Genomic DNA, 14,216 nt, shown 5'->3' with positions numbered 1-14,216 from the left:
TATAGCAATGTCATGACTCATAGTAATACAACCTGTATGTTAAGGGAAATACCCCAGCTGAACTGCCCCATAGACCGTGTATTTGATTAAACCACAAAGCTAACAGGATCAGTTTCAGTTCGTGACAGACTCCCAGATCAGCTAAATACTTCCTTGTGTCAGTACGGTGCACTAGAGGTTATATATTTATATGCCCCACTTTGCCCGCTCACGCTGCAGTTACCCGAAGGTCTGGCTTGAGATGCTACGCTAGACGTAGTGTTCAACGTATAAACATTCATTTGATGTTATTCCGTTCTGATATCCATGGGAGGGGCATGGTTGGCCCAGTCGTCTAAGGTGCCGCATTTCGCTCTGCAGAGTTGCGTCCCTTGGGCACGCCAGCAACCTATGAGTTTGGGTTCAAATCCCGCAGGTTCCGATTATGTTTCTAGGTTTGTCAGCACCATACCCGTGCTCGTCTGAGGCCTGCATCACTTCGGGCTTTCCTGCCACATTACGTTGACACGCCGTGATATAACTATAATAAGGTTTCAAAGCGGCGTTAAACCCAACTCACTCACTTATATCATTGTGCAATTTCAAAGGGGCCCACCTGACGTTAGATGATAATCATATTACCGCTATTGTAAACAAACAATTACTTTTACTTCATTTTCTTTGCAGGTAAACCTTACCTGTTAAAAACACCTGTTTTATTGAGAAATGTATTTAACACGTCCCATTTTAATTCTGGAAACCCAAAAGTCCTGAAACTCTACGGTCTTTTCCCAGTCTCGGTCAAAGGTATTTACAAAAATAGATCGAGAAAAAGGTTTGGCACATGGGCGAGAATATTTTCCAATACACAAAAATTATGTGTTTGTTTCGCAAATATATTTTAATGCATTCCTTCACGTATCATGACACAAAATTTAACTCATTTTAACTTAATTCAACGATTTTATAGCGACATTGAAATATTTCGCCCATGGGAGAGAAAAAGGTTTGGCCCAATGGGCGAGAATATTTTCCTTTACTCAAAACTCATGTGTTTCGCAAATATTTAACTTGTATTCCATCAAGTATCATGCACAAAAATTTAACTCATTTTAACTTAATTCAACGATTTTATAGCGACATTGAAATAGTTCGCCCATGGGCGAGAAAAAGGTTTGGCCCAATGGGCGAGAATATTTTCCTTTACTCAAATCTCATGTTTTTGTTTCGCAAATACTTAACTTGTATTTCATCAAGTATCATACACAAAATTTAACTCATTTTAACTTAATTTAACGATTGTATAGCGATATTGAAATATTTCGCCCATGGGCGAGAAAAAGGCTTGGCCCATGGGCGAGAATATTTTCCTTTGCTCAACAGTTTTAGTTTCGCAAATACATTAAGGCATTATAAGCATGACACATGATTCAACTCAATTTAACTTAATTCAACTAATTTTTGGCGTTATTAAAATATTTCGCCCATGTTTTCGTCAGTCCCTTTAAAGAATTAACTAATTGTTTATAAAGTATATTGTATCATGTGAAACACACTTTGTATTATATCATGACATTACTACATTAAAAGGGCCTTTGGTTGCATGTTTCCTTTGCAGAAGTTTTACAAATTTCACCTTTTTTACATATTGCAACGATCTTTAATGAACCCGGCCTTATCTCTCAAAACGTTTTGACAGTTTATCATACAAATTCATGCGCGTGTACACCAATTCATTGGCGTTATTTTTCAACGAATCAATGTTTAGTTTGTTTCTATTTCACTTCCCATTTTATGTCTCGTTGATACATCACACTGGGAAATTAAGTGACAATAGATATGCAATATACAGGTACAAGTGCGCGTATTTTAATGGAAAAAAAACCCGATTCGTCTTTCATTGCATAACGTCTAGCTGAATATCTCACATTCTAAAGAAATCTCGAAATAATTATTTCATTATATGCGGTGCGATGTTTACAGGCGATTGAGTGAATATTATGACACTAAAGCAACTCTTAAATGCATTGTCATTTTTGGTATGAAAATGGTAACAGTTCAGAAAAAAAACAGCCTTCTTATGATAATTCTCATTGGGACGTTGTATCTAATTACAGTGTCGGCATTATTTACAGGTGATTCTACAATACCTGCTCTTTTGTGTATGATACTTGATGGAATACAAGTTAAGTATTTGCGAAACAAAAACATGAGTTTTGAGTAAAGGAAAATATTCTCGCCCATGGGCCTCCCCATGGGCCAAGCCTTTTTTTCGCCCATGGGCAAAATATTTCAATGTCGCTATAAAATCGTTGAATTAAGTTAAAATGAGTTAAATTTTGTGTCATGATACGTGAAGGAATGCATTAAAATATATTTGCGAAACAAGCAAATAATTTTTGTGTATTGGAAAATATTCTCGCCCATGTGCCAAACCTTTTTCTCGCCCATGGGCGAACTATTTCAATATCGCTATAAAATCGTTGAATTAAGTTAAAATGAGTTAAATTTTTGTGCATGATACTTGATGGAATACAAGTTAAATATTTGCGAAACAAAAACATGAGATTTGAGTAAAGGAAAATATTCTCGCCCATGGTCAGGCCCATGGGCCAAACTTCAACCAAGACCGTAGAGTTTCTGGACTTTTGGGTTTCCAGAATTAAAATGGGACGTGTTATTTAGAATTGTAACATATGACCAATTGAGATGTACACCGATCTCTCTATCCAAATATCCTTCCCCATCTTGGCTATTAATACAACAGAAAACAGAATATGACATGATATAACTTTTATCTAGACTATCATAACATAATTGCAACACATAATAGACAAAACATATCAAGGTTCATGTAAACGTTCTGGTAACGACGACTGCTTGTATATCATGCATAACGCGAAATAAGCAACATATAGTAGTAAGGCTATTTGTTTTTGTTCAGTTGACTAAGTAGTTAACATGAAATTGTTATAATGTAAACAAATAGTTTCAATGACTAATATTCAATGACATTCTTAATGTGAAAAGCTCATTGGTAATCTATCACCTATATGTGGCAGTGGGGGATCCGGTGGGTGGGTAGGGGGTGGGGTGTTTTCGGGGTTGCCACGGGGTTGACTTTCCTTATGTCTACAACCATCTCATTCATTGCAGGAAGATGCGTACCTTCTGTAACCACAAGATGAGCATTGTTTCCATTACTGGCTACCTCAGTCAAAAATACATGCCCGTATATGTTTCAAGTGTATTCGCAGCGTTATTCGCTGACGGCCGACAGTGATCTGGACCACAGTGGATCACTCGTGTAAATGGTGTAAATATTGAGATTTTAAACTTTTTTTTTCATTTTTTCTTCCTTAGTACGTTCCCATGAAAACAGCATGCTTATTTTTGTAAATACCTTTGACCGAGACTGGGAAAAGACCGTAGAGTTTCTGGACTTTTGGGTTTCCAGAATTAAAATGGGACGTGTTATTTAGAATTGTAACATATGACCAATTGAGATGTACACCGATCTCTCTATCCAAATATCCTTCCCCATCTTGGCTATTAATACAACAGAAAACAGAATATGACATGATATAACTTTTATCTAGACTATCATAACATAATTGCAACACATAATAGACAAAACATATCAAGGTTCATGTAAACGTTCTGGTAACGACGACTGCTTGTATATCATGCATAACGCGAAATAAGCAACATATAGTAGTAAGGCTATTTGTTTTTGTTCAGTTGACTAAGTAGTTAACATGAAATTGTTATAATGTAAACAAATAGTTTCAATGACTAATATTCAATGACATTCTTAATGTGAAAAGCTCATTGGTAATCTATCACCTATATGTGGCAGTGGGGGATCCGGTGGGTGGGTAGGGGGTGGGGTGTTTTCGGGGTTGCCACGGGGTTGACTTTCCTTATGTCTACAACCATCTCATTCATTGCAGGAAGATGCGTACCTTCTGTAACCACAAGATGAGCATTGTTTCCATTACTGGCTACCTCAGTCAAAAATACATGCCCGTATATGTTTCAAGTGTATTCGCAGCGTTATTCGCTGACGGCCGACAGTGATCTGGACCACAGTGGATCACTCGTGTAAATGGTGTAAATATTGAGTTTTTAAACTTTTTTTTTCATTTTTTCTTCCTTAGTACGTTCCCATGAAAACAGCATGCTTATTTTTGTAAATACCTTTGACCGAGACTGGGAAAAGACCGTAGAGTTTCTGGACTTTTGGGTTTCCAGAATTAAAATGGGACGTGTTATTTAGAATTGTAACATATGACCAATTGAGATGTACACCGATCTCTCTATCCAAATATCCTTCCCCATCTTGGCTATTAATACAACAGAAAACAGAATATGACATGATATTACTTTTATCTAGACTATCATAACATAATTGCAACACATAATAGACAAAACATATCAAGGTTCATGTAAACGTTCTGGTAACGACGACTGCTTGTATATCATGCATAACGCGAAATAAGCAACATATAGTAGTAAGGCTATTTGTTTTTGTTCAGTTGACTAAGTAGTTAACATGAAATTGTTATAATGTAAACAAATAGTTTCAATGACTAATATTCAATGTCATTCTTAATGTGAAAAGCTCATTGGTAATCTATCACCTATATGTGGCAGTGGGGGATCCGGTGGGTGGGTAGGGGGTGGGGTGTTCTCGGGGTTGCCACGGGGTTGACTTTCCTTATGTCTACAACCATCTCATTCATTGCAGGAAGATGCGTACCTTCTGTAACCACAAGATGAGCATTGTTTCCATTACTGGCTACCTCAGTAAAAAATACATGCCCGTAGACAAGAGCTCGTTATGTTTCAAGTGTATTCGCAGCGTTATTCGCTGACGGCCGACAGTGATCTGGACCACAGTGGATCACTCGTGAGGTTCACCTTCTTCCTAAGGGTGAACATCGGAGCCGGGATCTGCTTAAACACTCCATCGCCCATGTAAGCATTGCCCTTGGCTATTTCATCGTTCACCATCAGTAAGCAGCCGAGAAGATCCTGTGTGTCTCCATGCTTCTCCAGCACTTCAGCCAGCTTGATAATGTACCAAGAGCCATGATGCCTGCTCCGGTAGGACACGTACCCTGGCGCTGTAGCGTACCCTAGAAGGAAATCAGATTCATCAGGGATGACGTTTAATGCTGTTGGTGTTCTCTCAGAAGGATGTGTAGGCTCGTCGGATCTGTTCTGCGGCGGGTCGTCGTTAGCCATGGATACATCGACGCTGGTTACCTGAGATGGTACTGGCAATTCGGACCCGTCCTCAACGTTCAACCCTTGCATTCGGATATTGCCTTGAGCTCCTTGGATGAAGAACATTTTAGGTTTGCCTGCCAGGGAAGGGCACGCTGATGCTCTGAAAGGCGCGGTAAGGTCACTAACCTTCACCACTTCACAGTTTGTCCCATACACCTTATCCTTGACACAGTGGGACAGGATACAACAGACGAAAGCGTCGAAGGGCTTATGGTCGATTGTGGAGGCTATGTGTTGCATTTCCTCTATCATGCGTGTGTCAATTAGGTTGGTGAATGACCGTATGGTAAACTCCAATTTGCTAAAGATGTATTCTAATCTCTTGGCGTCGATGTCGGTCCCTTCCCTCTTCGCAAGACGAGGCTCTCCGCTGTTACTGAGACGCGCAGCATCCCTGCTGTCCTCGAAGTCGCGGTTGTTGATGATAACGCAGATACCACGGGGACGGGCATTCATGGGATACGCTGAAAACGCAAATGAGGCTTTTACATACCCATTGATAAATTGATAACGGTTGGTATGTTTTACCTTGGCGCAATGCCACTTATTGTTGGACATATACCAGTTTCATAATCAATAACGTTTGCATGCACATGTCCGAAAAATAGCAGAGTATGTATGTATGTCATCAATCTGAAGATGAAGCTCATGTACATCGATGCTTGCTGGTGATCCGCTCACCACGTTAACAGTTGCATCAGATTACCAAAACAATATCATCGTGAAGGTGGTTGGGTGAATTGGGGATTAACGTCGCGTCCAAGATTATTGCACTTATACAGCCACGTGCATGCACGTGTGTGTGTGGCTGCTGGTGCTAGTCCGGACTGATGCCAATTTTATAATGCCAGCCCTCTGAGATACCATGCCGCAGTTTAACATGAATACCTCACTCAGACACAGTATACTGACTCAGGGCCTACTTGTTTTAGGCCCTTATGAGTGAGTGAGTGGGTGAGTGAGTGAGTATGGTTTTACGCCGTTTTAGTAACATTCCAGCAACATCACGGCGGGAGAGACCAGAAATGGGCTTCACACATTGTACCCATGTGGAGAATCGAACGCGGGCCTTCGGCGTGACGAGCAAACGCTTTAACCACTAGGCTACTCCACAATAAGTACCATATTTTAACGTCTTTTGGTATGACGCGGTCAGGGATCGAATCCTGAACCTTCTGCTTTCCAGGCGGACGCTCTACCACAAGACCACGGAGGCGGTCTCATAAAGAAAGGTGTAATTATAGTCACGTTTTACATTTAACACAAAAGAGAATAAACATACAATGCATCTTTCAAGTAGAAAAGTTTGATAAAGTAAAATGTGTTTCAGAAGATTTTGTTATATACATAAACATTCCGAACCCACGACCAGTTGATCATGGAGGCTTTAGGACACATGCATTACACATACTGTAGATGCTCTGGGTTAAAATTGATCGCCACCAACCGATGCTTGTCGCCCGAGGCGGCTAAATTGATTGGGTGGTCAGGTTCGATGACTTGTTTGAATGCGTGTCCTTCACCTTAACAGCGTGGAAATTTGCTTATAATATCAATCATTGTTTTGTCTGGTCCACACTCGATTATTTACAGACAGACGTAAGTGAGGAGACGTTAAACAACCAATAAACAAACAAATAAGCTAATACCTAGCGACATATAACATGTGTTTGATTATTCAAAGGCCGGTGTAATTAATATAATTTGTGTATTCAATACCAGACTCGGTGTCTTGGATTTGCATAGACAGGAGGAATGACTGGACGTCATCGAGCACTCCTACATCGCACTGCCCAGTGGTCGTTGGTGCCGTCATATCAGACTGGTGACCAGGCAAGGCCATGAAGCCGGACACAACGCTGGAGGTGTCGGGGACGCCACAGAAGCATTCCAGTTTGGTTATGTTCCTCCGCTTGAACTCGTGGTACAGATCTGGGAATTTCGTCTTCATGGCATTGATAATGTGGACATGGGCCACGTCGTCGTGTTTCAATAGTTCCGACCATTTCTGGCTGTTGGTGATAGCAGCACTTTTCAGATCGGCATGGAAAGCAATGTCTATAGCCCCTGCGCTGAACAGGGGTGTCGCCAGTCTCTTCACCTTCAACAGATAAACGTACAATAATAAAACATACTAAAATGACATTTGAACAAGTATGAAGCAAATGAAACTGTTTATTTCTTTTTTAATTAATGTTCATGTAATCCCTGCGCTGAACAAACTAAATTGTTTGTAGTTTTACGAATGTTCATTCCCTCGTACCTCTGACCTAAGGCGACACAATGGGAATCGGCTGATAATATCCTTTGTCAGCGGGTGAGTGTTGACTGTTCGCGTCCCTGTTTCAAGAAACGACTCTCGTAGGTCTGTGTTAAATATGTCGAAAATGATCGGTGGTCAGGTGAACTGATCGCCCAATAGTTCAAGCCACACAGTCCTGTTATAGCTCCCACGAGCTGACCTTGAAGTACCACACAATCATTCACATTGTACTCAGTCATTCACCCTCATGACAGTAGTAGTCCCTCTCTGATTAAAAGATTGCCTTGAGATGACAAATATATGCCTCCATGCGAAGTTGCTTTATTCATCATGCAGAAAAACAATGTTAGATACAAAAATCTGCCTTAAGACTAACAATTACATGTTCAAGCCGTTGACATAAACTTCCTTCAATCAACGGATCAACTGAGATCATTTATTACACTGAGGGAGTGAGTGAGTGAGTTGGGTTTAACGCCGCTTTTAACAGTATTTCAGTTATATCGCGGCGTGTCAGCTTAATGTGGGAGGAAAGCCCGATATGATGCAAGACTCAGACGTTTACCACTTCGGTGAAACCCACGAGCACGGGTAAGGTGCTGACAAACCTAGAAACATAATCGGGGCGAACCGGGATTCGAACCCACAATCATAGCTAGGTTCCTGGCGTGCCCAAGGGACGCAACTCTGCATAGCGAATCGCGGCGCCTTAGACGACTGGGCCCCCCGTGCCCCCTATTACTCTGAAACTACTGTGTAACTTTGTTTACCTGGACGATTCTCAACGCCTTACATGTACTACACTGAGCGTCCTCGGTAGACTCATCCAGAACATCCAGTTCTGTGGAGATGATATCCGCCAGGTGGGCGTGATCTTTCCTTAGGCTGGGGAGGAGGGAGCGATGGAATTCTTCAAATGTTACTCTCCCGTGGATATATCTAAAACAAATCAATCGTTATTCAAAGATGAATAGAGAATAATCTACGTAACAGAACACAGGTCACCCAAAGAGTATCATCAGTTTGTATTATCCTCCAACACAGATTCAATTGGGCGTGAAAGGCAAATTCGCGGGATAATTACATGAATGGAACGCTGAAAATCAGCAATGACACAAGATGTTCGTGAAAAGGGAAAGCAAGTTTTGCCCTAGCGTTAATGCATGTGTCGGTATCCTGCATAACATTAGACCCGTGAAGATTCCGGGATAGAATAGGTCTTCAGCAACCCATGCTTGCCGTAAAAGGTGACTATGCTTGTCGTAAAAGGCGACTAACGGGATCGGGTGGTCAGGCTCGCTGACTTGTTGGATCCATGTCATCGATCCCAATTGTTTACAGACCGCCGTCGCATAGCTGGAATATTGCTGAGTGCGGCGTTAAACAACAAACCAAACAACCAACCAAGCATAACATTAGTTAATTTTGCGGTACTTAGAAGATTTGTCAAGCTTCCACTGTATTTTCCTAACTACATGCTGCATTCAACTGCTACGCTCCTCTGTTGCCCCACCGGGACTACGAGAGCATGTGGGACTGCAGGGTAGTAATGGTTGTCACAAACCGCATGTATTCTTCTATACACGTGCGCATGTCATTCCGGATGCCTTGTGAACAGATGTCGCGAAGTCTGGTCTACACATCAGTCAGATAGGGCAGTGTAGACGAAGGGTGGCCATTTTAGTTTTCCAGCGACCATCAATGGGTAAAAAGTGGAGCGTGTGTCTGAAGGAGGGTCTACTGTTATCCTGAAGGAATCTATTGAGATATTGTTGACTCCTATATGTATGTTATAACAGTAATGTCGTTAGGAAAAATGATTTATCCAAACCTGAAAAATTCTTCATTCTGTGACCGTTTGGTTCCTTTCAGGATAATACTGTCCTTGTCAGCAATAGACATGACGTCATCTTCCAAAAGTCGGTCAAGGACATAAGAGGACTCAAGTTCAAGGTTGCTGATAATTTCGGGGTAGCAGTTTTTCAGAGCATCTCTGTGCACGTTAATTCTCTTGTCGTCTTTTTCTGGAAGTGGATCATAGAACATCAACACTAGACAATAACCACGATTCCCCGACGATTCCCCGACGATTCCATTGGGCATGAAAGGCTAAATAGCGGTAGAATGTATAAAACTCTATCGATGTAGTTTCAACGTATTCAGCAAAGATGAATATTATTATGTGGAGGTGGGGTGAAATGGGAGTTAAGGTCGCGTTCAAGATCATTGCACTTATGTAGCGACGTGCTTATACAAGTCAGGAACATTGTCGATTTTCTACAGCTAGCCCACTGACATACCATGCCGCAGATAAACGTAGCTCCTAACTGTAATAAAGAAGTTGTTCATCCATAAATATTATCCTTGTCATTGCAAGGATAGTCTGTTCTCATCCAATACGTACCTATTATATATGGTTCCCTTTCACGAAATTCTTGCATGATGTAATTCTCCATGTAGGAAATAGCCCTTTGAACTTTCTTTGGATTACATTGGCCCAGTTGTAGCAACTTGGCACATTTCTTAGTATACACCTGAAACCTTTCCTCAACATTCTGGATACATTTGATCATTTCTTCTTTCATAATGTCCTTGACCTGGGGAAGGTCATCAACACTTGACCCACTATCGTCATCTTCAGTTTCAAGGCTGCATGACCTTTGTAAGAGGTCATTGACTATGGAATTTGATCCACTGCTGTGATATGATTCCGCCATTGATGCTATTGATGGTCATGTGTTCCTATCGTTTCAGTTGTTCATTCCTGAAAATGTTATAAGATGGTATTGTCTGAGACGTGAGGAGAACAGTATAACACTATACATATAGTGAATTAATTAAATCATGAATGGAGAGAAATGTAAGCATATATAGCAAAACATTGCCCAAAATATACACCGGCACTTAATACAGGAAAACCGGTAATATAGATGATTGTCGTATTATATAAGACATGAAGTGAGGTGGAAAGGGTTTTAACGTCGCGTTCCGCGTTCAATGGTCGAACACCTATATATAGCGACCAGCGCGTGCCTGCGTGCCTGCGTGCGTTTGTCTGTGTCTGTGTGTTCGTACTAGTCAGGAATATAGCCGGATATATTGTGCTTCCCCACTGAGATATAATGCTGCAGTGTAACAGTTAGACAGACAGGTTTATTCACTACGACAGTATTATGGTCATATGGCCTAAAGTACAATTGAAACTAACTCATAATATGATGTCACGTGCATATACAGAAATTACATCTCCTTGAATCTGATAGAAAAAACATGTTTTATATAAGTAGCCACTGAAAAGATAACATGTTTATTTTGTGAGTTGATAATATTGATCATTAACATTTCAGATGTATAGTCATTGTTCAAGAAGGGGAGATATGTGGATCTTAACTTGGAATACTTGTTACACTTAAATAAGACATGCAATTCATCTTCAACAGTACTAACATGGACAACTCAGACACAATATACTGACTCCAAGCCTGTTAGACCTTTTCATCTCCTTCGTGAGTAGTGCCAGACAGGATATAGCAACAAGTATCGTAATCTTTTAACGTATTTGGTTTGACGCGGCCGGAGATCGAACACACCGACTTCCGACTCTCTGGGCAGACACTGAATACGGTCTTAAATGAGAATGAGAAATTCCATGACGTTTAAAGAAAAACAACTACAACTTACGCTTCTGTTCCACTTGCGTTTTTCTTTAAATATTACTGCTAAACCCAATCCTTAGTTTAATATGAAGGTGTGAGGTTAGATTTGTCGATTACGCATGTATAAGAATCATATATAGAAGCACGCATGATGGAATCTTTATTTTTATCTGGTATGTGTTGGTATGTCGACACTGCGTCACTAATATCCGGAACTGATATTGCGATTGATGACTTAGGTAGGTTTTTTTACGTCCACGAACAAGATAATACCTTGATGACGTGTCCACGATAGCACGTAAAACGTAATTATATATAGAACATGTGTGGGTAAAATAGTTTGAATAGGACAAATCGGTGAAGGAATCGGACTGACGGGTGTGTCCACTGCCATTTGTACGGAGCCTGTGGTGTATAGCCGTTTAACAGGCCAGGTGTTCACTCAATAACAGTGAATACTATGAACGTCATCTTCCTTTTATATAGGCTCAGTATCACCTGATAACACGCATGTATGGTGACACCGATTATAGATAGTACAGACACTGTATAGTGAGTCAGTGCGTATCCGTACAGAACCCAAGATGGGCTTGCTCGTGTCAGGCAACTCGCTGTAGAGACTGCCATTGATATATGATATACACCTAGCTGGAGTAATATCACCAGGAAACAAACTGCTTCGATCCTACCTTTTCACTGCCGTTTGTTGTTACACTGAAAAGTTTGAAGGGAAGCTTTGTCGTTTCACACGGTTCTATTTATAGTATAACGACAAACAACGCCCAACTGGCACGATGATGCAAATGCGAGGACGCGCGGATATGTTTGACTGGAATCAAGTCTTATCTAAAGGCACAATTTTTGTTGCCTTCGTTTGGACCCGGGTTCAACTTGAATAGAACATTTTTTATCAATCGGAATGTCGGAAGTTGATTCACAGAACTCAATTTATATTTGTCAGTATGTGCAGGCACAAATTTATGCGATTTGAAAAACACGACCAACGTACGTAGTACAGTGGGCTGATATTTCCTGAAAAGTGTCGCACCGTAAAATACGTGTACCCTTCTAATGTTTATGTCATATTTAGGTAAACTATGTTTTAGATGTAGGCCAATGTAGAAAAAAAACAGCTAAGGGCTATTTGGGTGAGTGAGTGATTGAGTTGGGTTAACGCCGCTGTGAAGGGTATTTCAGTTATACACCCCGGCCTGTCAGCTTAATGTGTGTGCATGGTCGTGGTGGGGGTTGGGGTGATGGGCGGTGGGGTGGTGGGTGTGGGGTGTGGGGTGTCTGGGTGTAGGAAAGACCGAGTTTATGCAGGCCTCGGACGTTTACAGCTTTGGTGAAGCCTACAAGTCTACATTAACTTTTCAAGAATTCGTTATCCATCGGTGGGTTTAAAATTCCGTAGATACAGATCTCCTGGTTGCAAGTGACCCGCATCGAAAGATTTTCAGCGATGGTATGTGGATTTTAAATGAAGGGAACGTAAGTTGTTCTTATCTGTCTTTCTGGATTAAAATTAATTTGTCTGCAATAATCCGTTGAGGTCATGTATGAATGTGAGTTGCAATGAAAAAACGCGACGTGACGTGACTAAAGGTAACGACAATAGTCTGACTTTGTCTCTCTGTACTTGTCTTAAGAAATAGGACACGAGAAGATCAGGGTGAGAATACATGTGTAGGTCTTCAACCACTCATGCTTGCCGTACAATGCAACTGTGCTTCCAGTAACAGGCGACTAACGGGATCGGGTGGTTTCCACATACATCACAAAACCTGTCATGTCCTCATCACCGAAATGTTTGAGCTTCATGATTTAACAGCAGACATCTCCACACACCCCGCAGAATGGAAATGTACTGAATTCATCATCTTGCTTATGAGATACCCCATGCCGATGATTGGTTCTACCTCTAAGCTTTCTGTCGAGTGCAGCGGCGGTCGGGTAGCCTACTGGTTAAAGCATTCGCTCGTCACGCCGGAATCCCGGGTTCGATTCCCGGAATTGGTATACTGAGTGAAGCCCATTTCTGGTGTTCTGGTATTGCTAAAACCATACTCACTCACTCTGTCGAGAGTTCGTCCCATTTCTTCAAAAGAATATTGTTTCCTTCAACGACCATACCGTCGTCACCTTCGTCAACAAAATCTACCGACGTAGGATTGCAGATGAAGCACATTAATTCCCCGTACATTCTTCCGTTACTTGACTTTACGGACCATTAAACACCACACCAGTAGCGGTTTTCACATCATACTCATATCTCTCGGGACAAACAAAGGCCAGTTTATCTCCAGTTTACCTTACGTTTTGATCAATCGCCGAGGTTTACTCAGATCCTGAAACGTCATCTCTAGACAACTTGCTTTTGGCCGAGACATGTTTGCTATATTCAATCTTGTTAAGATTCCCCCCGTTGTATCTGATGCTACCTGAAGAAATTATTAGACTGCTTGCATCAAAGAGGAAAGGTATTTGATAGTAAACATTTAATTTTTTTTTAGTTTGGATAACATGGGAAAACAAACATTTTTAATCCATGTGTATACACAGATTATTTTCTTAAGATTAAGTTGTTGATGGCAAAATAACAGAATAACAGTTTCAGAACATTTTTTATACTTTTCATGAGGTGTTTCCATCAAAATAGTTTGTTGTTTAAAGAAAACATGAGTTACTCGAGTAGTTGACAAACTTTCCATAGTCTCACCGGTACTGTTTTCCAAATTCCGTTGGAATTCACGAAACACATATCTTCCGTATAGAATATATTCCATAATATTCCACGACCCAGACCTTTTCTCACTCCTTGAGAGGGTTACGTACTTTATCTTCAATTTATTCGCATTAACCTTCCCGTGATATACCGTTAATGATCTTATAAAGAGAATCGCCCCCTTAAGGTAACATCTGTTTAAGTTACAGTACCCGTGTTAAGAGATAATACGATAGCATATACTCTGAAACGTGTGGACCCAATCCCACATCTCATTGCAACTGACTGGCTGTCTTGA

At 40.9% G+C, this 14,216-nt stretch overlaps 1 protein-coding gene across 2 annotated transcripts; it reads right to left on the bottom strand.

Annotated features, from left to right (window-relative positions):
* Positions 1 to 2,636: 2,636 nt before the first annotated feature.
* Positions 2,637 to 11,962, bottom strand: LOC139473930 (uncharacterized). Of its 2 annotated transcripts, none has more exons than XM_071256788.1 (6): positions 11,883 to 11,962; positions 9,942 to 10,301; positions 9,369 to 9,561; positions 8,308 to 8,476; positions 6,994 to 7,375; positions 2,637 to 5,738 (listed from the first exon to the last, which is right to left on the bottom strand). In XM_071256788.1, the coding sequence occupies exons 2-6, from the start codon at positions 10,252 to 10,254 to the stop codon at positions 4,846 to 4,848; spliced, it is 1,950 nt and encodes a 649-aa protein (XP_071112889.1). In that variant the 5' UTR covers positions 10,255 to 10,301; positions 11,883 to 11,962; the 3' UTR covers positions 2,637 to 4,845. The 2 variants fall into 2 exon arrangements, with proteins under 2 accessions (XP_071112889.1, XP_071112957.1); XM_071256856.1 differs by lacking the exon at positions 11,883 to 11,962 and adding an exon at positions 11,219 to 11,284.
* Positions 11,963 to 14,216: the final 2,254 nt, after the last annotated feature.

Source organism: Haliotis cracherodii, unplaced genomic scaffold (genome assembly GCF_022045235.1).
Source record: "Haliotis cracherodii isolate W230 unplaced genomic scaffold, xgHalCrac1.p SCAF_1, whole genome shotgun sequence".
Lineage (NCBI taxonomy): Eukaryota > Metazoa > Mollusca > Gastropoda > Lepetellida > Haliotidae > Haliotis > Haliotis cracherodii.
Note: the sequence above shows the minus strand (reverse complement) of the source record. Positions and strands in the feature narration are given on the sequence as shown.

Excerpts from the sequence above, each read along its gene's own strand:
- LOC139473930 (XM_071256788.1), bottom strand. The coding sequence starts at position 10,254 with ATGGCGGAATCATATCACAGCAGTGGATCAAATTCCATAGTCAATGAC. Across the intron at positions 9,562-9,941 it reads AAGGGAACCATATATAATAG|AAAAAGACGACAAGAGAATT; the intron begins GTACGTATTGGA and ends ATCCACTTCCAG. Across the intron at positions 5,739-6,993 it reads AATCCAAGACACCGAGTCTG|CGTATCCCATGAATGCCCGT; the intron begins GTATTGAATACA and ends TTGCGTTTTCAG.